The sequence below is a fragment of the Babylonia areolata genome, chromosome 28 (assembly GCF_041734735.1).
Source record: "Babylonia areolata isolate BAREFJ2019XMU chromosome 28, ASM4173473v1, whole genome shotgun sequence".
NCBI classification, from domain to species: domain Eukaryota; kingdom Metazoa; phylum Mollusca; class Gastropoda; order Neogastropoda; family Buccinidae; genus Babylonia; species Babylonia areolata.
This window is the reverse complement of record NC_134903.1, coordinates 27213348-27241240: the sequence shown is the minus strand read 5'-3', so window position 1 is coordinate 27241240 and position 27893 is coordinate 27213348. Positions and strand designations below refer to the sequence as shown.

Sequence of the window (27893 nt, the reverse complement as noted above, 5' to 3'; positions counted from 1 at the left end):
GCTCTGATAGGAAAGAGCACCTTGGAACACAGGTTAATTTAACCACCTGCGGAGATATCGTGTACTCAACCTGTCGGGAAATCTGTGGAGTGAAAGAACCAAATTTCCCTACTCAAACTAGGCGTACGATGGCTCAGTGGTTAAAACGTCTGCCAGAAAAGGTGACACAGACCTGATGTGGCGACCACCCTGGAGGCGCGGGTTCGAACCTGCTGAGGACCAGGGAAAGAAGAAGAAGAAGGAAAAAAGAAAGGCGGCAATACAAGGGCATCCAGGAGTCATGACCTGGGTGCAGCCCGGCCCCCTTGGACTGTAAGGAGTTAAGGGCCGAAACACTTGACTGAGGGGGGCTTCTTCTCTGAAGACCTTGTACTGTCCAGCTCTCCCTACAGTTTCATGTCACTTATTATTATTATCATTATTATTATGATCGTCATCATTATCACCATTATCTTGATCCGTCCCCAGGTGATCCGGAATATCATTATCATGATCATGACCATTATGATGGCCAGTCCCCAGGTGATCCACAATATCATTATCATGATCATGACCATTATGATGACCAGTCCCCAGGTGATCCACAATATCATTATCATGATCATGACCATTATGATTGCCAGTCCCCAGGTGATCCACAATATCATGATCATGACCATTATGATGACCAGTTCCCAGGTGATCCAAAATAACATTATCATGATCATGACCATTATGATGACCACCCCCCAGGTGATCCACAATATCATTATCATGACCATGACCATTATGATGACCAGTCCTCAGGTGATCCACAATATCATTATCATGATCATGACCATTATGATGACCACCCCCCCAGGTGATCAACAGTATCATTATCATGATCATGACCATTATGATGGCCAGTCCTCAGGTGATCCACAATATCATTATCATGATCATGACCATTATGATGGCCAGTCCCCAGGTGATCCAGAATATCATTATCATGATCATGACCATTATGATGACCAGTCCCAGGTGATCCAGAATATCATTATCATGATCATTATGATGACCAGTCCCCAGGTGATCCACAATATCATTATCATGACCATTATGATGACCAGTCCCCAGGTGATCCACAATATCATTATCATGATCATGACCATTATGATGACCAGTCCCCAGGTAATCCACAATATCATGATCATGACCATTATGATGGCCAGTCCCCAGGTGATCCACAATATCATTATCATGATCATGACCATAATGATGACCAGTCCCCAGGTGATCCAGAATATCATTATCATGATCATGACCATTATGATGGCCAGTCCCCAGGTGATCCACAATATCATGATCATGATCATGACCATTATGATGGCCAGTCCCCAGGTGATCCACAATATCATTATCATGATCATGACCATTATGATGACCAGTCCCCAGGTGATCCACAATATCATGATCATGATCATGACCATTATGATGGCCAGTCCCCAGGTGATCCACAATATCATGATCATGATCATGACCATTATGATGGCCAGTCCCCAGGTGATCCACAATATCATCATGATCATGACCATTATGATGACCAGTCCCCAGGTGATCCACAATATCATTATCATGACCATTATGATGACCAGTCCCCAGGTAATCCAGAATATCATTATCATCATGATCATGACCATTATGATGACCACCCCCCAGGTAATCCAGAATGTCATTATCATCATGATCATGACCATTATGATGGCCATTCCCCAGGTGATCCAGAATATCAGTATCATCATGATCATGACCATTATGATGACCACCCCCCAGGTAATCCAGAATATCATTATCATCATGATCATGACCATTATGATGACCAGTCCCCAGGTGATCCAGAATATCATTATCATCATGATCATGACCATTATGATGGCCAGTCCCCAGGTGATCCACAATATCATTATCATGATGATCATGACCATTATGATTGCCAGTCCCCAGGTGATCCACAATATCATTATCATGATGATCATGACCATTATGATGGCCAGTCCCCAGGTGATCCACAATATCATTATCATGATGATCATGACCATTATGATGGCCAGTCCCCAGGCGATCCAGAATATCATCATCATGATCATGACCATTATGATGGCCAGTCCCCAGGTGATCCACAATATCATTATCATGATCATGACCATTATGATGGCCAGTCCCCAGGTGATCCACAATATCATTATCATGATCATGACCATTATGATGGCCAGTCCCCAGGTTATCCAGAATATCATTATCATGATGATCATGACCATTATGATGACCAGTCCCAGGTGATAAACAATATCATTATCATCATGATCATGACCATTATGATGGCCAGTCCCCAGGCGATCCAGAATATCATCATCATGATCATGACCATTATGATGGCCAGTCCCCAGGTGATCCACAATATCATTATCACCATGATCATGACCATTATGATGGCCAGTCCCCAGGTGATCAAGACCAAGGGCGGAGGGCAGGGTGTGGCCACGTCCGCTGATCAGCTGGAGAAAGCTGTGTCGGCTGTGCTTCATAACGTGCCAGGTATTGTGTGTGTGTGTGTGTGTGTGTGTGTGTGTGTGTGTGTGTGTGTGTGAGTCAGTGAATCAGTGTGTGTGTGTGTGTGTGTGTGTGTGTGTGTGTGAGTCAGTGAATCAGTGTGTGTGTGTGTGTGTGTGTTGTGTGTGTGTGAGTCAGTGAATCAGTGTGTGTGTGTGTGTGTGTGTGTGTGTGTGAGTCAATGAATCAGTGTGTCCGTGTGTGAGTCAGTGAATCAGTGTGTGTGTTGTGTGTGTGTGTGTGTGTGTGTGTGTGTGTGAGTGAATCAGTGTGTGTGTGTGTGTGCCTGTGTGAGTCAGTGAATCAGTGTGTGTGTGTGTGTGAGTCAGTGAATCAGTGTGTGTGTGTGTGTGTGTGTGAGTCAGTGTGTGTGTGTGTGTGTGAGTCAGTGAGTCAATGTGTGTGTGTGTGTGTGTTGTGTGTGTGTGTGTGTGTGTCAGTGAGTCAGTGTGTGTGTGTGTGTGTGTGAGTGGTATGTGTGTGTGTGTGTGTGTGTGGTATGTGTGTGTGCGTGTGTGTGTGAGTGGTATGTGTTTGTGTGTGTGTGAGTGGTGTGTGTGTGTGTGTGGTATGTGTGTGTGTATGTGTGTGTGTGTTTGCATGTGTGTGTGTGTACAATGTTTCTCTTATGAAACGTATTTCAATTCAATCTTCGCTATATTTACTTGAGAATTCTGTTGTTTGATAGGGTTTGGAAAAATACCGATGTATAATTGTACATGACTATTGATCTGTGTGAAAGCAATGGATGCTTTTTGTTTGTTTGTTTCTTGTTGTTTTTTGTCGATAGAGAGCTTCTGTGTTTTTTCTGCCATGGCTGCTTTTAGCTAGATCATGTTGGGCGCCATGAGCAGCATTTGTGCAGTGGAAATCGCGCCATGTACAAGTCATGTAATACTGGTGTGTGTGTGTGTGTGTGTGTGTGTGTGTGTGTGTGTGTGTGTGTGTGTGTGGTGAGTGTGTTCACAGCCAGACACACAGGTATACCTACCAACCCACCTCCCTTCCGTTGTGATTTCAGATGCCACTAAGCAGCAGCTGCAGGAACAGTGCAAGCAGTCGTGAAGGGATCCGCTTTGAAGGGAACTCTTGGCACCCGATTCCATCTCAGCCTGAGGAGAGTGATGTTGCATGGAAAGAAAGGCGGTGCGTGAAACTGGCCTTCAGAACGTGAAATCTTGGTGCAGACCATGTAGTTTGCTTGAATCAATCCGGCTTTTGGTTTTACCTTTGTTGTTGTTTTTTTTAACCTGTCCCATCATCTGCTCTGCTTTCCACAGCTTTCCTACCCCCACGCCGCTCGTTCAAGGGTACACCCCCCTCCCCCCATACCCCCCCTCCTCCCTCCAACTCCTCCGTACACAGCCACACCCAGGTTCATCTGCCGCAGTCCCAGCGTCGGCAGTCCGCAGGGAACAGTCAGTGTGTGGGTCACCAGGAGGCCACACACCAGAGGAGACCCCGCACCCTGCTGCGTCACTTCTGTGGAGTTCAGTAGTGTCTGTTCTGATATCGCCTACTACGTCCCCCCTCCCCCCACCCACCCACTACTGACGACAATTATGGCTTAGTCGTAGAGCCAGACTGCAAGAATAGAGACTGCCACAACAGTGCCCCATGAATCAGCCGACACTGAAGACCTTCACAGGACTCACCCCAAGCATAGAAGTGGAGGGGGTCGACACTGAAATCACCATGAGACCAAGCATGAGAGGCTGTAGGAACTTGGACTTAAATTAGTTATTATTACTTCTTTTTTCTTTTTTCTTTTTTTTTTTTTTAATCCTATTTCATTTTTTTAGTGATGATGATGAAGGATGATGATGATGATGATGATGAAGGATGATGATGATGATGAACGATGATGATGAATGATAATGATGATGATGACGATGATGATGATGAAGGATGATGATGATAATGATGATGATGATGACGATGATGATGATGATGACGATGTCGCTACAAGGGCTCACTGTAGGTTGGGGACTTCGTGACAAGGCTGAACCCCACGCTTTCTTCCATGATGATATTCCACCGCTAACCAGGCCCGGGAGATACAGACACTTGCAGAGTTGGCCAGTAAACTTTGGGTCACATAGCTTCTTTGTGCTCAACGCTAAATGTTTGTTGACTTTTGCACGTGCTGCCGCAATGTAATAGATATGTGTGTTAAAATGTATGTATGTATGCAGTGTGCGTGTGTGTGTGCGTGTGTGTGTTCATATCATCTAGACTGACCAAACTGGTAAACGCTATGTGTTTCTTTGGTTCATTCTGTAAATAAAATAATGTATCGTGCTGGCTGTGGTTTTCAGTGTAGAAATTTCCTTAGTGGCAATGTTGTGTGTTATTTTTACACATGGCCTTTAGACTTTTGCTACAGTATTGTTGGTTTTTCTTCTTTTTCTCTCTTGTGTGTGTGTGTGGGGGGGGAGGGATGTGGGGGGGGGGGAGTTCAGTGGGGGGGGGGGGGGGGGGGAGGGTCCCTCCTCCCCCAACGAGGTGAATGAATTGTATAGTATCACATTTTGTCACATCAGATTTTCTGTGTGTGAAATTTGGGTTGCTGTCCCAAGGAAGAGAGCCCAACAACGCAACGCCACCATTTTATTTTTTCCAGCCTGCAAAGTGTATCTGCTTTCCAATCAAAGTGGGTTTTTTTTTTTTTTTGGCAGAGTTTTTATTTATTATTATTATTTTGTTGTTGTTGTTGCCAGGGACAACCCTTTTGTAGCGCCGGGGTCTTGTACATGCGCAAAGTGCACGTTACACGCGGGACTTCAGAATGACTAGCATCCAGACCACCACTCAAGGTCCAGTGGAGGGGGGGGGGGGGATATACTGCCAAGTGTGAGGTTCGAACTTGGGTGCTCAGAGTTTTCTTGTTGCCTTGCCGGGTGTGTTACCACTAGGCAGTTGGGCCAACAGTTTCAGTTTCAGTTTCAGTAGCTCAAGGAGGTGTCACTGCGTTCGGACAAATCCATATACGCTACACCACATCTGCCAAGCAGATGCCTGACCAGCAGCGTAACCCAACGCGCTTAGTCAGGCCTTGAGGAAAAAACAACAACAAAAAAGCCAGATAAATACATAAAAAAAGAGAACTACAACTACTAATAATAATATGTATAAGGTGCAAAAACTTGATGAAGTCAACTATAAGCGTACAAAAACTAAACTAAACTAAACTAACTAACTAACTAACTAACTAACTAACTAACTAACAATAATAATAATAATATAATTAAAATAAATAAATGATAATTAAAAAGAAATATATATAAAATATATAAATAAAAAAAGACAACAATGATGATGAATAAGCAAATAAATGTATAAAAAAATAATTAAAAAAAAGCAGACACACATTCACACATACACACACATATGCATAACAGATATACACCAAACATGCAGTTTCAAAGATATGAAAGCACAGTCAAATACACATAAACGTACATGAGCCCCAACACACACACACACACACACACACAGAGCAAAGTGAGAGCTGTATTATCAATGGTTTCTCCATTGCAATGGGAAATCACTTACAGCTTAGTCTTTTGTGAAGGACTATGACTCTCAAACTAGGAGGCAAAATTGCACTGGCTCTTAGTGCTGCAGCCTTGGGGGGCTAGTTGGCCTTTGGGAACCATCCCAACGCCGACTGTCCTGAAACCCTCTTGGCCGAGAGAGTGGGGATGTACTTGGGCAAGACACTCTCCACTATAATCCAATTCTAGCCCAGATAGTCGGGACAGCAGTTGCCTCCTCTGCTGTTCTGATGGTCATAGTCGGACACGACTGACTATCATGTATATACAGGTTTCCACTCCCCGTGTGCACTGTCTGTTACATGTTGGTATGTGAATTATGTGGGTACCCCCGCTGCGTTGAAAAGCAGTTTCAATGGAATAAAGTGATTGAACTGAACTGATTCACAAGTCCTGACTGAATTACGGATGACATGGCCTCTGTGTGTGTGTGTGTGTGTGTGTGTGGAACGCGCCTGACCATTGCACATTAAGTCTGTTGACTTGTACCTGCGACATCAGCGCGCACGCGCGTGTGTGTGTATGTGAGTGTGTGTGTGTGTATGTGTGTGTGTGGGCGTGCGTGCGTGCTTGTGTGTGTGTGTGGATGTGTGTGTGTGCTTGTGTGTGTGTGAGTGAGTGCGTGTGTGTGTGTGCGTGTGAGTGTGTGTGTGTGTATGTGTGTGTGTGCTTGTGTGTGTATGTGTGTGTGAGTGTGTGTGTGTGTGTATGTGTGTGAGTGTGTGTGTGTGTGCTTGTGTGTGTGTGAGTGTGTGTGTGTGTGTGTGTGTGCGTGCGTGTGTGTGTGTGTGTGTGTGTGTGTGTGTGTGTGTGTGTGTGTGTGTGTGTTCAATCTTTTTTTCTATTTATTTTCGACACACTACGTACAATGATGGCAAAAACGATATGAACTTACTATGAAGCACAAGTCCCATACACAATGATCCTCTTCAGGAAATCAGAAGAGAAAGATGCTCAACAGGTGTGTTGGTAAACTGCCCACACACCCAGCCTGACAACACGGATAAAAGAAGGGCGGGCGCAATAGCCGAGTGGTTAAAGCGTTGGGAACGGCGCCTGGTGGGGAAAGGGTGGAGGTTTTTTCCATCTCCCAGGTCAACACATGTGCAGACCTGCTTGTGCCTGACCCCACATCCACTGACCACAGACCACATCCACTGACCACAGACCACATCCACTGACCAGACCACTGACCACATCCACTGACCACATCCACAGACCACATCCACTGACCACATCCACTGACCACATCCACTGACCAGACCACTGACCACATCCACTGACCAGACCACTGACCACATCCACTGACCACATCCACTGACCACATCCACTGACCACATCCACAGACCACATCCACTGACCACATCCACTGACCACATCCACTGACCAGACCACTGACCACATCCACTGACCAGACCACTGACCACATCCACTGACCACATCCACTGACCAGACCACTGACCACATCCACTGACCACATCCACTGACCAGACCACTGACCACATCCACTGACCACATCCACAGACCACATCCACTGACCACATCCACTGACCACATCCACTGACCACAGACCACATCCACTGACCACAGACCAGACCACAACCACTGTCCAGACCACTGACCACATCCACAGACCAGACCACAACCACTGACCATTGACCAGACCACTGACCACATCCACAGACCAGACCACAACCACTGACCACAACCACTGACCACAGACCAGACCAGACCACAGACCAGACCACTGACCACTGACCACATGCACGACCAACACCACAAAGCAAAAGATACCAACAATGGCAGCAGGCTGTGGACAAATCTGACACATTTTATTCAGCAGTGTTCACAGCTTGAAACAAACAAACAAATAACAAGAGAGGCAAGGCTTTTCAAGACTCGTGTGTGATACTCAATCCAAACAAAAGGTATCATGGAAAAAAAAAAAAAAGCAAATGAGATGATCTGGCAAAAAGACACACACTGATATGACCTTGACCTCTAAATTTACAAAGCATTGATGTTCTGGCCAAAAGCAGAATGATATACCATTTTTAATGAAAAATTGGATGAAACATCCATTCACCTTCTACCATGCATTTGCATTTTCCCAACACACCATGTCGTGACCTCGACCTTTGACCTTGCTTCTTTTCACAGGTTTTGTTTTTAGTAACCATGGCCAATCACTGCACCACGTTTTATGAAGATTATAAAAATAAAATTAAAAAAAACCCCAACCTTTCTCTTTCATGTGGTATCATAAGCCATGTTGTGACCTTGACCTTTAACCTATGATTTCTTCAGGGATTCATGTTGTACCCATGGCCAGCCACAATACCAGATCCGATTAAAACTGGGTGAAAGATACGGTCTCTATCCAACATTTTACCAGGTCTGATTAAAACTGGATGAAAGATACGGTCTCTATCCAACATTTCTGATTAAAACTGGATGAAAGATACGGTCTCTATCCAACATTTCTGATTAAAACTGGATGAAAGATACGGTCTCTATCCAACATTTTACCAGGTCTGATTAAAACTGGATGAAAGATACCGTCTCTATCCAACATTTCTGATTAAAACTGGATGAAAGATACCGTCTCTATCCAACATTTCTGATTAAAACTGGATGAAAGATACCGTCTCTATCCAACATTTCTGATTAAAACTGGATGAAAGATACCGTCTCTATCCAACATTCTATCAGGTCTGATTAAAACTGGATGAAAAATACCGTCTCTATCCAACATTTCTGATTAAAACTGGATGAAAGATACGGTCTCTATCCAACATTCTATCAGGTCTGATTAAAACTGGATGAAAGATACCGTCTCTATCCAACATTTCTGATTAAAACTGGGTGAAAGATACCGTCTCTATCCAACATTTCTGATTAAAACTGGATGAAAGATACGGTCTCTATCCAACATTTCTGATTAAAACTGGATGAAAGATACGGTCTCTATCCAACATTTTACCTGGTCTGATTAAAACTGGGTGAAAGATACAGTCTCTATCCAACATTTTACCAGGTCTGATTAAAACTGGATGAAAGATACGGTCTCTATCCAACATTTTTCTTTCATTCTGCCGATCATTGACCTCCTTGACCTCTCATCCCACTTGCAACATCATCAAAAAGGGTGGGTGGGTGGGGGTGGGGGGGGGGGGGGGGGGCTATAAAGGTCTTATTCATACCCACCATCCTGTCGAGACTTGTTCCTGTGAAACCTGTAGCAGCCGAGAAAAACGCCATCATCTAATGTTTACCACAGACACTTACACACACACACACACACACACACACACACACTGTGTCATTGCATAAATTCACTTTGTCAACATACGCAAGTAAAAAACAAAAACAAAAAACACCAACATCCTACCAACATGGATTCCTATCCACATTAATTCCATGACAGAGCACACTCACATAGTCATGACAATCACCAGAGCAAAACATGGTTGACATCAATAAAATCTGATCATTTCTGTATTTTTTTTTTTTTTATAAATAAATAAAAAAAGAAAGAAAGAAAGAAAGAAAAAAAAGATCAGAACAGTATAAGTTAAACTTCTTCCAAAAATACCACACGAAAAAATTCTAAAAAAATAGAAAAATGTTTCACTGCAGGCCTATTCTTTGATGTTCACTGAACAATGTACAATTCCTGCTTTCTTTATCAGGCAATGAATTAACAACGGATTCGGTTTTATGTCATCAAATCCATACCACTGCAAACGTCAGCCAAACATGAGAACTGGTCTTCTTCTTTTGCATGTGTTTGCTGCAAAATTTCCCCAAAAAGAAAAAAAAGACTATAAAAAAAAAAAGAAGCGGATTATTCCACGTATACCCGTTTTTGGTTACCCTGCCTTTTACGCCTTGCACATTCTGCACAGCAAATACACTACTGAGTTGATGATGGCAGTTTCTTCGTATCCGAAGATCACTGGAAATAAGGTCTAGTCCGGGTGAGGCAAGCCTTCTGGTGGCTGTACAGGCCAATCCTGGACTTGCATTGTCGGGAACAGCTGGCGCACGTGAAGGTTGGCTGGTCGCTGGAGGGGTGAGCTTGAGATGTTGCCTCCTTTCTCCGCTCGTGTTTTTCCCTGGCTGTCTGTGTCCTTTCCTTTTCAAATTTCCTGACGGCTTTCCTGGTGGAAGTTTTCCTGGCAGATCTGTTTGCTGCCAGTGTCTCCCAGCTGTGGTGGTCAGTTTCGCTACGTGACATCTGCTGCTTCAGTTGGTCCTTGTAGCGTCTGCGTGGAGCTCCAACGCTGCGCTGCGTTTACCTACTGAGTTAGCGGCCTAGTAACGTGCATGCTTAAGATGCAAGAGAATCTGGAACGAATCCCAACGCTTACCAGTATCCCCCCCCACCACCCCTTCAGTAGACCTTGAGTGATGGTCTGGACGCTAGTCTTTCAGATGAGATGATAAACTGAGGTTCCATATATAACATATACTAAGCACACACAAAAGAACCCATGGCAGCAAAAGGGTTGTCCCCGGCAAAATTATGTTGAAAAAAAAAGGCTTTGATAAGAAAACCAATGCGCTTGCTGGCAGAAAAAAAAGGTTGTGCTGCACTGTAGTGACGTGCTCTCCATGGGGTGAGCAGCCCAAATCTCACAGGAAACAGGACTACTGAAGAATGATCATTACATGAAACAGGACAGTTGGATCACGGTCATTACATGAAACAGGACAATCGAAGGATGGTCATTACATGAAACAGGACTACTGAAGAATCATCATGACATGAAACAGGACTATTGGAAAATGATCATCACCTGAAACAGGACCACTGAAGAATCATCATTACTGTACAGTGTAGAACAATGCTCCAGGCAATGAAGTGTTAAAAATCTTTATCACAGCATTTAAGGTCAAGCATTCATCACAGCAATTAAGGTCTGGCACTATGCGTTTAACTCCTTCCCATTCTTTTTTCGGCCCAACCCTGAAATGTGTTTTATGTCTTTAGACACGGGGGGAAATTCTGTACCTATGTAGAAATTTGATTGGCCAAACGAGCTAAGTAAGTTTGGGACCTGACACAAGTCTTCGTCAGATACAAAACATGAGTGTCAAAGAATCGATAGACAGACAGAAATACGAAAAAAAAAAACTTAGCTGTATGAAGAGCACAGGATCAGGAGTCAAGATGGCTGCCAGAAAAAGAGGGCGCTAGTCAGGGATGCACAGGGGAGGTAACCTACTTCGGGAGGTTACCGGCCGTAGCTACTTTCGTTTTCATGGCATAGGCGGGTAGTAGTTTGCACAGGACAGGAATCAGACCCCTGCCGGAGTCTGCACCAGTGGGTCATGGTTAAGTATGTGTAATTAAATACTGCTTTACTACATGTTCTTAACTGGATTTCAAAACAAAACAAAAACAGAAAAAAAAGAGACAAAACTTTCTGAGAGACAATGCAAAGTGGAGTGTTAATGCTGTCCTAATGGTAGCATGGTCTGCCAAAGAAACAGGAGAATCTGAAAGCGTAGGGTCAAATCCCACCTTTGCCAGTACTTTCTTTCCCTCCACTTGAGAGGTGGTCTGGACGCTAGTCATTAGCATCAGATGACAAATCATGGTCCCATATGCAGCAGGCACTTTGCACACAAAAAAAACAACCCATGGTAACAAAAGGCTTGTCCCTGGCAAAATTGAGTTGAAAAATTCACTTTGATAGGAAACCCCCCCCCCCCCGAAACAAAACTGGTTGCGCTGAATTGGGGACAGCAGCTTGAATTTCACACAGAGAGATCTGTTGTGAGGTAATACCATAAAATACAATATAATACTGTGCCCCAACATGCTTCCATTTTGACATAAAGATGACACTCTGAAAGAATGGATACCAGACTTGTGATGACATTAATTACTCTTGTGTACTCTGAAAGAATGGATACCAGATTTGTGATGACATTAATTACTCTTGTGTACTCTGAAAGAATGGATACCAGATTTGTGATGACATTAATTACTCTTGTGTACTCTGAAAGAATGGATACCAGATTTGTGATGACATTAATTACTCTTGTGTACTCTGAAAGAATGGATACCAGACTTGTGATGACATTAATTACTCTTGGTTTCTGTCAGTCTGTAAGAAAGCTGCATTTTAAAATAATATTTCTAAAGTGTGTTAGGCACTACACAATTCAAAAACAACTGTTTTGTTGTTGTTGTTGTTGTTTCTCATTGTTTGTCTTTTTTAAATGCGTTGGTGTGTTTTCTAAACATGGATATTGGATGTTGCACATTTGATGCATAATGAGTGATATCAAATCAAATGAAATCAACAATACTTTATCAAATAATCCACGTGACAATTCATTCATTTATTGATTTGCTACATCCTGTCTGGGTTATCAAACAACCTGGTGCAATGGGTAGTGTTTGGTGTTATACCCTGGGGAAACAAGCGTGGTAAACATTCATACAATTAACAAACAGTGAAAGAAGGGAAGATAAACAAAACAAAACAAACTAACTGTTATTCTGAGCTGAAAACACCTCCAGTTTAAAAGCAGCGAATGAAGCAGCACATGAAGCCATATGCAGTTTGTTGCTCAAACATTAAAAACAGGGGAGAAGAAAATGAGGATGGCCCAAGATGAACTGGCAGGCACACAGTGGAAGAGAGACCTCAGACTTGTTGACAGACGATGGGGTGACACCAGCAAACAGTGGAGAGAGACCTCAGACTTGCTGACAGACGATGGGGTGACACCAGCACACAGTGGAAGAGAGACCTCAGACTTGTTGACAGACGATGGGGTGACACCAGCACACAGTGGAAGAGAGACCTCAGACTTGTTGACAGACAATGGGGTGACACCAGCACACAGTGGAAGAGAGACCTCAGACTTGTTGACAGACGATGGGGTGACACCAGCACACAGTGGAAGAGAGACCTCAGACTTGTTGACAGACGATGGGGTGACACCAGCAAACAGTGGAGAGAGACCTCAGACATGTCGACAGACGATGGGGTGACACCAGCAAACAGTGGAGAGAGACCTCAGACATGTCGACAGACGATGGGGTGACACCAGCAAACAGTGGTGAGAGAGACCTCAGACATGTCGACAGACGATGGGGTGACACTAGCAAACAGTGGAGAGAGAGACCTCAGACTTGTAGACAGACAATGGGGTGACACCAGCAAACAGTGGAAAGAGAGACCTCAGACTTGTAGACAGACGATGGTGTGACACCTGCAAACAGTGGAGAGAGACCTCAGACATGCTGACAGACGATGGGGTGACACCAGCAAACAGTGGTGAGAGAGACCTCAGACATGTCGACAGACGATGGGGTGACACCAGCAAACAGTGGAGAGAGACCTCAGACATGTCGACAGACGATGGGGTGACACCAGCAAACAGTGGTGAGAGAGACCTCAGACATGTCGACAGACGATGGGGTGACACCAGCAAACAGTGGTGAGAGAGACCTCAGACATGTCGACAGACGATGGGGTGACACCAGCAAACAGTGGAGAGAGACCTCAGACTTGTAGACAGACGATGGGGTGACACCAGCAAACAGTGGAGAGAGACCTCAGACTTTTAGACAGACGATGGGGCGACACCAGCTAACAGTGGAGAGAGACCTCAGACTTTTAGACAGACGATGGGGTGACACCAGCAAACAGTGGAGAGAGACCTCAGACTTTTAGACAGACGATGGGGCGACACCAGCTAACAGTGGAGAGAGACCTCAGACTTTTAGACAGACGATGGGGTGACACCAGCAAACAGTGGAGAGAGAGACCTCAGACATGTCGGCAGACAATGGGGTGACACCAGCAAACAGTGGAGACAGACCTCAGACTTGTAGACAGACGATGGGGTGACACCAGTAAACAGTGGTGAGAGAGACCTCAGACATGTCGACAGACGATGGGGTGACACCAGCAAACAGTGGAGAGAGAGACCTCAGACTTGTAGACAGACGATGGAGTGACACCAGTAAACAGAGGAGAGAGACCTCAGACTTGTAGACAGACGATGGGGTGACACCAGCACACAGTGGAGAGAGACCTCAGACTTGTAGACAGACGATGGGGTGACACCAGCAAACAGTGGAGAGAGACCTCAGACATGTCGACAGACGATGGGGTGACACTAGTAAACAGTAGAGAGACCTCAGACATGTCGACAGACGATGGGGTGACACCAGTAAACAGTGGAGAGAGACCTCAGACATGTCGACAGACGATGGGGTGACACCAGCAAACAGTGGTGAGAGAGACCTCAGACATGTCGACAGACGATGGGGTGACACCAGCAAACAGTGGAGACAGACCTCAGACATGTCGACAGACGATGGGGTGACACCAGCAAACAGTGGAGACAGACCTCAGACATGTCGACAGACGATGGGGTGACACCAGTAAACAGTGGTGAGAGAGACCTCAGACATGTCGACAGACGATGGGGTGACACCAGCAAACAGTGGTGAGAAAGACCTCAGACATGTTGACAGACGATGGGGTGACACCAGCAAACAGTGGAGAGAGACCTCAGACATGTTGACAGACGATGGAATGACACCAGCAAACAGTGGAGACAGACCTCAGGCATGTCGACAGACGATGGGGTGACACCAGCAAACAGTGGAGACAGACCTCAGACATGTCGACAGACGATGGGGTGACACCAGCAAACAGTGGTGAGAGAGACCTCAGATATGTCGACAGACGATGGGGTGACACCAGCAAACAGTGGAGAGAGACCTCAGACTTTTAGACAGACGATGGGGTGACACCAGCAAACAGTGGAGAGAGACCTCAGACTTTTAGACAGACGATGGGGTGACACCAGCAAACAGTGGAGAGAGACCTCAGACTTGTCGACAGACGATGGGGTGACACCAGCAAACAGTGGAGAGAGACCTCAGACTTGTAGACAGACGATGGGGTGACACCAGCAAACAGTGGAGAGAGACCTCAGACATGCTGACAGACGATGGGGTGACACCAGCAAACAGTGGAGAGAGACCTCAGTCATGTCGACAGACGATGGGGTGACACTAGCAAACAGTGGAGAGAGACCTCAGACTTGTAGACAGACGATTGGGTGACACCAACAAACAGTGGAGAGAGACCTCAGACTTGTAGACAGACGATGGGGTGACACCAACAAACAGTGGAGAGAGACCTCAGACATGCTGACAGACGATGGGGTGACATCAGCAAACAGTGGTGAGAGAGACCTCAGTCATGTCGACAGACGATGGGGTGACACTAGCAAACAGTGGAGAGAGACCTCAGACTTGTAGACAGACGATGGGGTGACACCAACAAACAGTGGAGAGAGACCTCAGACATGCTGACAGACGATGGGGTGACATCAGCAAACAGTGGTGAGAGAGACCTCAGTCATGTCGACAGACGATGGGGTGACACTAGCAAACAGTGGAGAGAGACCTCACACATATTGACAGACGATGGGGTGACACCAGCAAACAGTGGAGAGAGACCTCACACATATTGACAGACAATGGGGTGACACCATCAAACAGTGGAGACAGACCTCACACATATTGACAGACGATGGGGTGACACCAGCAAACAGTGGTGAGAGAGACCTCAGACATGTCGGCAGACAATGGGGTGACACCAGCAAACAGTGGAGAGAGACCTCAGACATGTCGACAGACGATGGGGTGACACCAGCAAACAGTGGAGAGAGACCTCAGACATGTCGACAGACGATGGGGTGACGCCAGCAAACAGTGGAGACAGACCTCAGACATGTCGACAGACGATGGGGTGACACCAGCAAACAGTGGTGAGAGACCTCAGACATGTTGACAGACGATGGGGTGACACCAGTAAACAGTGGAGACAGACCTCAGACATGTTGACAGACGATGGGGTGACACTAGCAAACAGTGGTGAGAGACCTCAGACATGTTGACAGATGATGGGGTGACACTAGCAAACAGTGGAGAGAGACCTCAGACATGTTGACAGACGATGGGGTGACACCAGCTAACAGTGGAGAGAGACCTCAGACTTTTAGACAGACGATGGGGTGACACCAGCAAACAGTGGAGACAGACCTCACACATATTGACAGACGATGGGGTGACACCAGCAAACAGTGGAGAGAGACCTCAGACATGTTGACAGACGATGGGGTGACACCAGCAAACAGTGGTGAGAGAGACCTCAGACATGTCGACAGACGATGGGGTGACACCAGCAAACAGTGGAGACAGACCTCAGACATGTCGACAGACGATGGGGTGACACCAGCAAACAGTGGTGAGAGAGACCTCAGACATGTTGACAGACGATGGGGTGACACCAGCAAACAGTGGAGAGAGACCTCAGACATGCTGACAGACGATGGGGTGACACCAGCAAACAGTGGTGAGAGAGACCTCAGACATGTCGACAGACAATGGGGTGACACCAGCAAACAGTGGTGAGAGAGACCTCAGACTTGTAGACAGACAATGGGGTGACACCAGCAAACAGTGGTGAGAGAGACCTCAGACTTGTAGACAGACAATGGGGTGACAGCAGCAAACAGTGGTGAGAGAGACCTCAGACTTTTTGACAGACGATGGGGTGACACCAGCTAACAGTGGAGAGAGACCTCAGACTTGTAGACAGACAATGGGGTGACACCAGCAAACAGTGCAAAGAGAGACCTCAGACTTGTAGACAGACGATGGGGTGACACCAGCAAACAGTGGAAAGAGAGACCTCAGACTTGTAGACAGACAATGGGGTGACACCAGCAAAAAGTGGAAAGAGACCTCAGACATGTTGACAGACGATGGGGTGACACCAGCAAACAGTGGAGAGAGACCTCAGACATGTTGACAGACGATGGGGTGACACCAGCAAACAGTGGTGAGAGAGACCTCAGACATGTCGACAGACGATGGGGTGACACCAGCAAACAGTGGTGTGAGAGACCTCAGACATGTCGACAGACGATGGGGTGACACCAGTAAACAGTGGAGAGAGACCTCAGACTTTTAGACAGACGATAGGGTGACACCAGCAAACAGTGGAGAGAGAGACCTCAGACATGTCGACAGACGATGGGGTGACACCAGCAAACAGTGGAGAGAGAGACCTCAGACATGTTGACAGACGATGGGGTGACACCAGCAAACAGTGGAGAGAGACCTCAGACATGTCGACAGACGATGGGGTGACACCAGCAAACAGTGGAGAGAGAGACCTCAGACATGTTGACAGACGATGGGGTGACACCAGCAAACAGTGGAGAGAGAGACCTCAGACATGTCGACAGACGATGGGGTGACACCAGCAAACAGTGGAGAGAGAGACCTCAGACATGTCGACAGACAATGGGGTGACACCAGCAAACAGTGGAGAGAGAGACCTCAGACATGTCGACAGACAATGGGGTGACACCAGCAAACAGTGGTGAGAGAGACCTCAGACATGTCGACAGACGATGGGGTGACACTAGCAAACAGTGGTGAGAGACCTCAGACATGTTGACAGATGATGGGGTGACACTAGCAAACAGTGGAGAGAGACCTCAGACATGTCGACAGACGATGGGGTGACACCAGCAAACAGTGGAGAGAGAGACCTCAGACATGTTGACAGACGATGGGGTGACACCAGCAAACAGTGGAGAGAGAGACCTCAGACATGTCGACAGACAATGGGGTGACACCAGCAAACAGTGGTGAGAGACCTCAGACATGTTGACAGATGATGGGGTGACACTAGCAAACAGTGGAGAGAGACCTCAAACATGTTGACAGACGATGGGGTGACACCAGCAAACAGTGGAGAGAGAGACCTCAGACATGTTGACAGATGATGGGGTGACACCAGCAAACAGTGGTGAGAGACCTCAGACATGTTGACAGATGATGGGGTGACACTAGCAAACAGTGGAGACAGACCTCAGACATGTCGACAGACGATGGGGTGACACTAGCAAACAGTGGTGAGAGAGACCTCAGACATGTCGACAGACGATGGGGTGACACCAGCAAACAGTGGAGAGAGAGACCTCAGACATGTCGACAGACAATGGGGTGACACCAGCAAACAGTGGAGAGAGAGACCTCAGACTTGTTGACAGACGATGGGGTGACACCAGCAAACTGGCTGAGGACCATAGAGAATAAAGCGATTTGACTGCCTCATGCGTCTGACAGCATGAAAGCATCTGAGTAAGTAAGGAGATAACTGGCTTAGTCTGAACTACTGTGAGAAAGCACTGCAGCGTCTATGAAACAAAAAACTGAAGGCTCTCTCACACACCAAGCAACAAGGCTGAGCTAAGCCACCTGTTGGCTATCATTGTTAAGGTCAACTTTTTCCCTTGCACCAGCTTCTTCTTCTTCTTCTTCTTCCTCGTTCGCCTCCCATTAGATGAGCAGCCCGGTGTCCTCGATGAAGGCTGCCGTCCGTCGCAGCTCCTCCAGGGTGCCGTACAGTTTGGCTGCCACTGCTGTCGGTGCTGGCCAGTACTTCCTCCTGGATGCTGCGTGCATCCTACAGTCTTGAAGGATGTGGTCGGTTGTCACTGGTCCCTCACCACAAGGGCACTCTCCTCTCTGTCCCTGCACCAGCCACAACAGTGAAGTGTTCAACATTGCAGACTTACTGCTGTGGGGACTCTAGACCCCATCAGAGGTGGGTTTTTTTTAAGGCTCTTGGCCAACTCTTACCCACAGTTGAGTACGGTACAGACTTCAATGGGAAGACTGGGACCACACAGTCACAGGTCATCCACATCACAGATGTGTCTTTGAGAGTGTTGCTCAAAAGTTCCTGATCAACACGGCAAGTGTCTGAATCTCTCTGGCCTGGTTCATGCCGGGAACAGGTATGTAAAGAGTGTGCAGCTTTGTCAAGTCGTCTCAAAACCCCACGTGGACCCTCCACACTGCAGAGTGGTCATCACACAGAAAACGAAAATATCTCCAAAGTCTTGACACACACACATAAACATTTTTCCCTTTGCTGTGGTCCCTGGAGGTTCTCCTTTACTGCACGGTCATCCCAGCTGATGTGTTCACTGGAGGTTCTCCTTTACTGCATGGTCATCCCAGCTGATGTGTTCACTGGAGGTTCTCCTTTACTGCACGGTCATCCCAGCTGATGTGTTCACTGGAGGTTCTCCTTTACTGCACGGTCATCCCAGCTGATGTGTTCACTGGAGGTTCTCCTTTACTGCACGGTCATCCCAGCTGATGTGTTCACTGGAGGTCCTCCTTTACTGCACGGTCATCCCAGCTGATGTGTTCACTGGAGGTCCTCCTTTACTGCATGGTCATCCCAGCTGATGTGTTCACTGGAGGTCCTCCTTTACTGCATGGTCATCCCAGCTGATGTGTTCACTGGAGGTCCTCCTTTACTGCATGGTCATCCCAGCTGATGTGTTCACTGGAGGTCCTCCTTTACTGCATGGTCATCCCAGCTGATGTGTTCACTGGAGGTTCTCCTTTAATGGACGGTCATCCCAGCTGATGTGTTCACTGGAGGTTCTCCTTTACTGGATGGTCATCCCAGTTGATGTGTTCACTGGAGGTTCTCCTTTACTGCATGGTCATCCCAGTTGATGAGGTCACTTCATGCGTCACTAACTTCCACGCACAAGCAGGCGGCACGGCAGTATCAGTAAGGCGTTGGACTTGTGGTCCAGTGTTCACCAGTGATCAAGGTTCGAGGCTCCCCGTTTCGCCATGGTGTCTGTGTCCTTGGGGAAAGGCACTTCACTCCAGTTTTCCTCACTCCCCCCCCCCCCCCACTCCCCCTGGCTTTGGCTGGGGAAGAGTTAAAACAGCGGAAGGAGAGGACTGGGCCCCACCTTCCAAATGCCCGTTTCTAGACACAGTGGACATGAATTCACTGCTCCTGATGGCTGTGAAAGGCTGTGGAAGCTTCAACTTTTAACTTCCATGCACAAGTCTGCGAAGTATTTCATCTCTTTTTTCTGTTCATGGACAATCTATACACAGGAATGTGAAGTACCACACCCCTAAAAGCACAGGGAATATGGGAGTGTTTCCCAAATGGTTTATATAAAAAAATATTTAAAAAAACCAAAAAAACCACCACCACAGACACCACAGCAATCAAGGTCTGCCCAGGAGAGCACTGATTCTCCTGCGGTTATCGTCCACGCTGCCGGCATTCTTTTTCCGCGGTGTTTTGGAGTTGTCCCCCTTGTAGCTGACGTTGACCTGGGAGGTGGGGGCGCCCTGCCGGTTATTCCTGGAGCCGTCGTCTGAGTGGGCGGAGCCTGTGGCAGACTGCAAGCTGCTGATGCTCACACTCTTCCTCAGGGGTCCCAGACCGTTCTCCCCGCCCTGGGGGGAGTTACCCCCCTTGCTGCCTGATGAATAGCCACCTGCATAAAAAAAAAAAAATATATATATATATAATTATAATACACACATATCTATCTATTCATCTTTACATATATCTTTGCAGAGAAAAAAAATTATTACCGCCTAAAAAAAACAATGCAAAAAATAGAAAAAAAAAAAAAAAAAAAACAAAAAATATATATATATATATATATATATATATATATATATAAAATCACCTGCAGAAAAAAAAAAAAAAAAATTCATCTGAAGAAAAAAAAAGATATAAAGAGTAATTAAAAGAAAATAACAACAAAAAATATTCACCTGAAAAAAGAAAGAAAGAATATAACTACCTGAGTAAAAGGAACAAAAAAGGAATAACCAACTGCAAGAAGAAAAAGAAGAAAAAAAAGAAAAAGAGAAAAAAGAAAAAAAAAGAAGTCAAATGTAACCAACTGAAAAGAAAGGGGTGGTGAGGGGGAGCTGCCAAACAAGGGAAGGGAGATAATTTGGTTTCTGGGGAAAACAGGATTGAACCTTGTCAGCAGAACCTTGTGTAGTGCTGTTTCACTGAATTGTATTGCACTGCATTGCATTGCATTGCATTGTATTGTATTGTATTGCATTGTATTGTATTGCATTGCATTGCATTGTATTGCATTGTATTGTATTTTACTGTATTGCATTGCATTGCATTGTATTGCACTGCATTGCATTGTACTGTATTGTATTGTCTACTGCATTGCATTGCATTGTACTGCATTGCATTGCATATTGTACTGTGCTATATTGTATTGCATTGCATTGTACTGTATTGTATTGTACTGTATTGTATTGTACTCTATTGTATTGTACTGTATTGTACTGCATTGTATTGTATTGCATTGTATTGCATTGCATTGCATTGTACTGTATTGCATTGCATTGTATTGCATTGTAGTGTATTGCATTGTATTGTATTGCATTGCATTGTATTGTATTGCATTGCATTGTATTGCTTTGCAAGGTTGAAGTGAGGGTTCCTGGAGGACAAGAGCGTACCGTTGGGTCGTTTGAAGGCGAGCAACTCTCGACGTGCCTCGCTCAGAGCCTCTGTCAAGTCAAACCTCTCCTCACACTCACTGCGCACTGTGTCTTGTAAAAACTGCACCTGTTCATCACAGAATAATAATCTTTTTTTTTCTTTCTTTTTTTAAATATATGCATAAAATAAAATTCTAAAATAACAAAAGCAACAACAGGGCGTTTCCATAGCGCCTCTCCTGAAGCTCAAAGCGCATGATATGAAAAAACAAAATAGTATAGATTTCAATGTATGCAAACACACACACACACACACAAACTCAGACATTAACACACATACACACACACATAAGCACACACTTTCAAGCACGCACACACACACACACACACACAAGGATGCTTTCTTTTAAAACAAAAGGACATCACAGTAGCAGAAGGCTCACCAGTCTGGTATACACACTACGACCAGATGCCATAAAAACAAAATATACTTCTAATGTGATTTGCATTTTCGGCAATAAAATTACTCCCATGTATATCATCCATGAATGTCACCAGTTAAAACCATATTTACCTATGTCATTTATAAAATCTGCAGCTCCATCTGCTTCCATTAGAAATGTCTTATATGATCATCAACATCAGTCTGAAACAGTTCAGAGTTTAATTTGGAGCCCAACTGGCTCTTTGTTGAAATTCTACTGGTTGACTGGTTAGTTTGTTTAATTTATATCCTCCTCCTTTTTTTTTTTTTTTTTTTTTTATTTTTTTTTTCAAGCTTATTGAGGAGAGAGGAACAGGGAAAGTTGTGATGGTTTAAGGCATGGGTGGGGTGGGGGAGATGACAGATTTCCGTCTAAAATCACAAATGTGGATAGACGTTAAGCAGAAGAACGAACATCACAAGGATGCTCACACAAAAGTGCAGACTGAGGGTCAAAGGGTCAAAAAAACGGATTACTTTCCAAGAGACAAAGACACGTCCGCCTAGGAAGTGAGAGAATCTGAGCGCGCTGGTTCGAATCATGGCTCAGCCGCCGATATTTTCTCCCCCTCCACTAGACCTTGAGTGGTGGTCTGGACGCTAGTCATTCGGATGAGACGATAAACTGAGGTCCCATGTGCAGCATGCACTTAGCACATGTAAAAGAACCCACGGCAACAAAAGGGTTCTTCCTGGCAAAATTATGTAGAAAAATCTACTTCGATAGGAAAAACATATAAAACTGCACGCAGGAAAAAATACAAAAAAATGGGTGGCGCTGTAGTGTAGCGATGCGCTCTCCCTGGGGAGAGCAGCCCGAATTTCACACAGAGAAATCTGTTGTGATAAAAAGAAATACAAATACAAATTCTGACGAGAAGTGTGGACGTCTTTATTTCTGTTGTCCAGTGTTCAAATGATCAGGACTTCTGAATTAATTCCATGTGTACAAGTCTATATTGTACCGTTTTGTATTGAATAACAGTTTTTTCACAACAGATTTCTCCGAGTGAAATTTGGGCTGCTCTCCACAGGGTCAGCGTGATTGTCATCATCCTATTTGGGTTGTTTTTTTGTTCCTTTTTTTTCCCACTTCTGTCTGCAAGTGTGTTTGGAGGAGGAATTTTGTTTAATGTCCCGTCACACATATCGGTGATTGAAGACATTTTGTTAAAGTATTTATGAATACATTTGAGTATTATCGGTTAGAAGGGGTGGAAGATGTGAATGAATGGAGGGTTGGGGGAAACTGGGCAAATGAGGGTGAAATTTGAAAAAAAAAAAATCTAAATACAATTACAGGAAATTATTTAAAGGACTTCGTAAAAGAGAAGTCATTAAACTGACAAGCGAAACAACTGATAATGAATGCAAAAAGTCAAAAACATCAACGTTCTCAGTCACTTGCGAAGACACACATAGTCAAAAATTATATGGTTAATTGTCAGGTTACTAAAGCATATGCACTTGACATTAGAACAACACTTGATCCGTAATGAATTTCATAATAGTCTGAGAATGAAACTCAGAATTGGTCTGCGAATTGGACCAAAGTCTGAGAGAGTCAACTGATGAGGTTTTAGACTTGAATTCAAGCACCTATAAAAGTCTCTTTCTAGTATATTGCTTATTTCCTTGTATGACCATGGGCAATATATCTTTTATACTATCTGTATGATTCTTTGCTGCCCTTTTTGCTGCAAGTGTGTTTGTTTTCCTGTCAAAGAGGATTTTTCAACAGAAATCTGTCTGGTGGAGATCAGCATTGCCATTCTCCTAAGTCAACTGTGTTTCCACAATGAATACATTTATTTCATGATCATCATTATTATCATTATTATTATTATCACTATTACTATCATTGTTTTTATTACTATTATCATTATGATCATGACGGGCACAATAGCCAAGTGGTTAAAGTGTTGAATTTCAATCTGAGGGTTCTGGGTTTGAATCTTGGTAACAGTGCCTGGTGGGTAAAGGGTGGAGATTTTTCCTTCACGTGTATACGCAAGCAAAAGATCAAGTAGGCACGTTAGAGATCCTGTAATCCATGTCAGCGTTCAGTGGATTATGGAAACAAGAACGTACCCAGCATGCACCCCCCACCTCCAAAAACGGAGTATGGCTGCCAACATGGCAGGGTAAAAACAGTCATACACGTAAAAGCCCACTTGGGTACATGAAAGTGAACATGGGAGTTCCAACCCATTCACAAAGACGAAGAAGATCATTATTATCATTATCATCATCATTATCATTTTATTGTATTGCATTTCTCTTTTTGTCACAACAGATTTCTCTGCATGAAATTTAGGCTGCTCTCCCCAGGGAGAGCGCGTCGCTACACTACAGCGCCACCCTTTTTTTTTTTTTGTATTTTTTCTTGCGTGCAATTTTATTTGTTTTTCCTATCGAAGTGGATTTTTCCACAGAATTTTGCCAGGAACAACCTTTTTGTTGCTGTGGGTTCTTTTACGTGCGCTAAACCTCAGTTTATCGTCTTATCCGAATGACTAGCGTCCAGACCACCACTCAAGGTCTAGTGGAGGGGGAGAAAATATCAGCGGCTGAGCCGTGATTCGAACCAGCGCGCTCAGATTCTCTCGCTTCCTAGGCGGACGTGTTACCTCTAGGCCATCACTCCACACTATCATTATCATTATTATCATCATTATCATTAACCCCTCGACTGGTGACCTTTGGTGAAAAGAGATCAGTGCGGCATGAATCAGAGACATGACTGGTACACCCTGTAATTTTTCAAGGGGTGTGGTTGGCCTTGCCTGCACAAAAGTAACACAGACCCAAGAGGAACAAGTCTAAATAAAGAACAGCGACCGACATCCTGACACGTAAGTTTCTGTCTTACCTCAGTGAGATGACTGACGAGTGTACTGGTTACCTCAGTGAGGTGACTGACGAGTGTACTGGTTTCCTCAGTGAGGTGACTGACGAGTGTACTGGTTACCTCAGTGAGGTGACTGACGAGTGTACTGGTTACCTCAGTGAGGTGACTGACGAGTGTACTGGTTTCCTCAGTGAGGTGACTGACGAGTGCACTGGTTACCTCAGTGAGGTGAAGTGTACTGGTTTCCTCAGTGAGGTGACTGACGAGTGTACTGGTTTCCTCAGTGAGGTGACTGACGAGTGTACTGGTTACCTCAGTGAGGTGACTGACGAGTGTACTGGTTACCTCAGTGAGGTGAAGTGTACTGGTTACCTTAGTGAGGTGACTGACGAGTGTACTGGTTTCCTCAGTGAGGTGACTGACGAGTGTACTGGTTACCTCAGTGAGGTGACTGACCAGTGTACTGGTTACCTCAGTGAGGTGACTGACGAGTGTGTGTACTGGTTACCTCAGTGAGGTGACTGACCAGTGTACTGGTTACCTCAGTGAGGTGACTGACCAGTGTACTGGTTACCTCAGTGAGGTGACTGACGAGTGTACTGGTTACCTCAGTGAGGTGACTGACCAGTGTACTGGTTACCTCAGTGAGGTGACTGACGAGTGTGTGTACTGGTTACCTCAGTGAGGTGACTGACCAGTGTACTGGTTACCTCAGTGAGGTGACTGACGAGTGTGTGTACTGGTTACCTCAGTGAGGTGACTGACGAGTGTGTGTACTGGTTACCTCAGTGAGGTGACTGACGAGTGTACTGGTTACCTCAGTGAGGTGACTGACGAGTGTACTGGTTACCTCAGTGAGGTGACTGACCAGTGTACTGGTTACCTCAGTGAGGTGACTGACGAGTGTACTGGTTACCTCAGTGAGGTGACTGACGAGTGTACTGGTTACCTCAGTGAGGTGACTGACGAGTGTACTGGTTACCTCAGTGAGGTGACTGACGAGTGTGTGTACTGGTTACCTCAGTGAGGTGACTGACGAGTGTACTGGTTACCTCAGTGAGGTGACTGACGAGTGTACTGGTTACCTCAGTGAGGTGACTGACCAGTGTACTCGTTACCTCAGTGAGGTGACTGACGAGTGTACTGGTTACCTCAGTGAGGTGACTGACCAGTGTACTGGTTACCTCAGTGAGGTGACTGACGAGTGTACTGGTTACCTCAGTGAGGTGACTGATGAGTGTGTGTACTGGTTACCTCAGTGAGGTGACTGACCAGTGTACTGGTTACCTCAGTGAGGTGACTGACCAGTGTACTGGTTACCTCAGTGAGGTGACTGACGAGTGTACTCGTTACCTCAGTGAGGTGACTGACCAGTGTACTGGTTACCTCAGTGAGGTGACTGACGAGTGTGTGTACTGGTTACCTCAGTGAGGTGACTGACGAGTGTACTGGTTACCTCAGTGAGGTGACTGACCAGTGTACTGGTTACCTCAGTGAGGTGACTGACCAGTGTACTGGTTACCTCAGTGAGGTGACTGACGAGTGTACTGGTTTGCAGCAGTATCCTTCTTCTTCTTCTTCTGTGTTCGTGGGCTGTAACTCCCACGTTCACTCGTATGTACCCGAGTGGGCTTTTACGTGTATGACCGTTTTTACCCCGCCAGGTATGCGGCCATACTCTACTTTCGGGGAGGTGTATGCTGAGTATGTTCTTGTTTCCATAACTCACCGAACACTGACATGGATTACAGGATCTTTAACGTGCGTATTTGATTTTCTGCGTGTGTATACACACGAAGGGGGTTCAGGCATTGGCAGGTCTACCTGGGAGATTGGAAAAATCTCCACCCTTTACACACCAGGCGCCGTCACTGTCATTTGAACCCGGAACCCTCAGACTGAAAGTCCAACGCTTTAACCACTCGGCTATTGCGCCTGTTGTTTGCTGCAGTCAAGGGTCAACAAATATATACACATACACTCAAGGCCAGACAAATCTCACTGGGTAACGCTGCAGGTCACGTTTCTGCTTAGCAGACGTGGTGCGGATTTGTCCTTGAGAAAACGAAAGTGAAACAAGGAGCTAAAGGGGGACGACTCTTGCCAAATGTGCGTCCTCATTACCTCCTCCTTGGCCTGCTGCAGGGCCGTTGTAAGGGAGGTCACTCTCTCTTCCTCCGCTTTCAGCTGGGCCCTGGTTGTCTCCAGTTGTCTGCTCAGTTCACCGGCTGCCTCTTCCCCACGACTCTCAAACTTCCCTGCATTAAAGGACGGAGGGAAGGAAGTAGTTTATACCAAGACCTTGAAACAACCTTTACAAATCTTCTTCTTCTTTCTTCTTTCCGTTACACGACCAACATCGACTTACTGATGACTCTGTCGTGGTTCATGCATGCTGGGTATTTTCGTATCTCCATAACCCACCGAACACTGACATAGGTTACAGGATATTTAACGTGCATATTTGATCTTCTGCGTGTGCATGCACACGAAGGGGGTCCAGGAACTAGCAGGTCTGCACATATGTTGACCTGGGAGATCGGAAAAATCTCCACCCTTTTCTAGCTTCCTGTACTCTGGTGGAAATTTATGGAAGAACCTTCAACTCATTTTCGAAGATATTAGGAATAAACATGTGTGTAAGAAAAATATGAAGAATCGTCTTATCAACTGTCAAAAAGATGAACAAGAATACCAGTCGATATCTTGTAATCTGATAGTTTACGGCTCCAATTATTATTTGTGAAATGTTTTGTTTATTGCTTTCATTGGTGGAGTGCTTGTGTTGTATGCGGGGGTGTGTGTTGAGAACTCATGCATGTGTATGTGTTTCTGTGTATGTCTGCGTAACAGAAATGCTACTGTGTATTTCGTTATTGTGCTATTCTTGTATTTCAAGAATGAGTTTCTTTTTTTTCTCCTCAAATCTATTTGGGCCTCTTTTTTTTGGTGGTGGTGGTGGGGGAGGGGGGGGATAGCTTAATGTAAAAAAACAACAACCCTAAAACCAAACTTTTTAAAGCAATGTCTATATCAATATTTCAGGTATGTGTT

General features: G+C 45.4%; 2 protein-coding genes and 1 long non-coding RNA gene across 4 annotated transcripts in view; 2 read left to right on the top strand and 1 right to left on the bottom strand.

The window, feature by feature from the left end:
• LOC143302032 (E3 ubiquitin-protein ligase mind-bomb-like) overlaps positions 1-1006 on the top strand; it is a 14970-nt gene extending 13964 nt beyond the window's left edge. Inside the window, exons 8-9 of the mRNA XM_076616519.1 lie at positions 469-678; positions 842-1006. Of these exons, the coding sequence (XP_076472634.1) occupies positions 469-678; positions 842-1006 (375 nt within the window). The remainder of the gene's footprint in view (positions 1-468; positions 679-841) is intronic.
• A 1452-nt stretch (positions 1007-2458) lies between these two features.
• LOC143301844 (uncharacterized) lies at positions 2459-6507 on the top strand. The gene is made up of 2 exons (XR_013057853.1): positions 2459-2556; positions 3593-6507. It is a non-coding gene; the product is annotated as an uncharacterized LOC143301844 (long non-coding RNA).
• Positions 6508-7944: 1437 nt separating this feature from the next.
• Positions 7945-27893, bottom strand: part of LOC143301839 (uncharacterized) — a 57316-nt gene continuing 37367 nt past the window's right edge. The window contains exons 15-18 of one of the 2 annotated variants that reach the window (XR_013057850.1): positions 26964-27097; positions 21523-21631; positions 18226-20519; positions 7945-17630 (exon numbers count right to left, since the gene is read on the bottom strand). Coding sequence is in view for 1 of the 2 variants with exons in the window: in XM_076616256.1 (XP_076472371.1) it covers positions 20245-20519; positions 21523-21631; positions 26964-27097 (518 nt within the window). In the remaining variant the exon portion in view is untranslated. Of the gene's footprint in view, positions 20520-21522; positions 21632-26963; positions 27098-27893 lie in introns of both variants that reach the window. The other variant, XM_076616256.1, reaches the window with a different exon arrangement.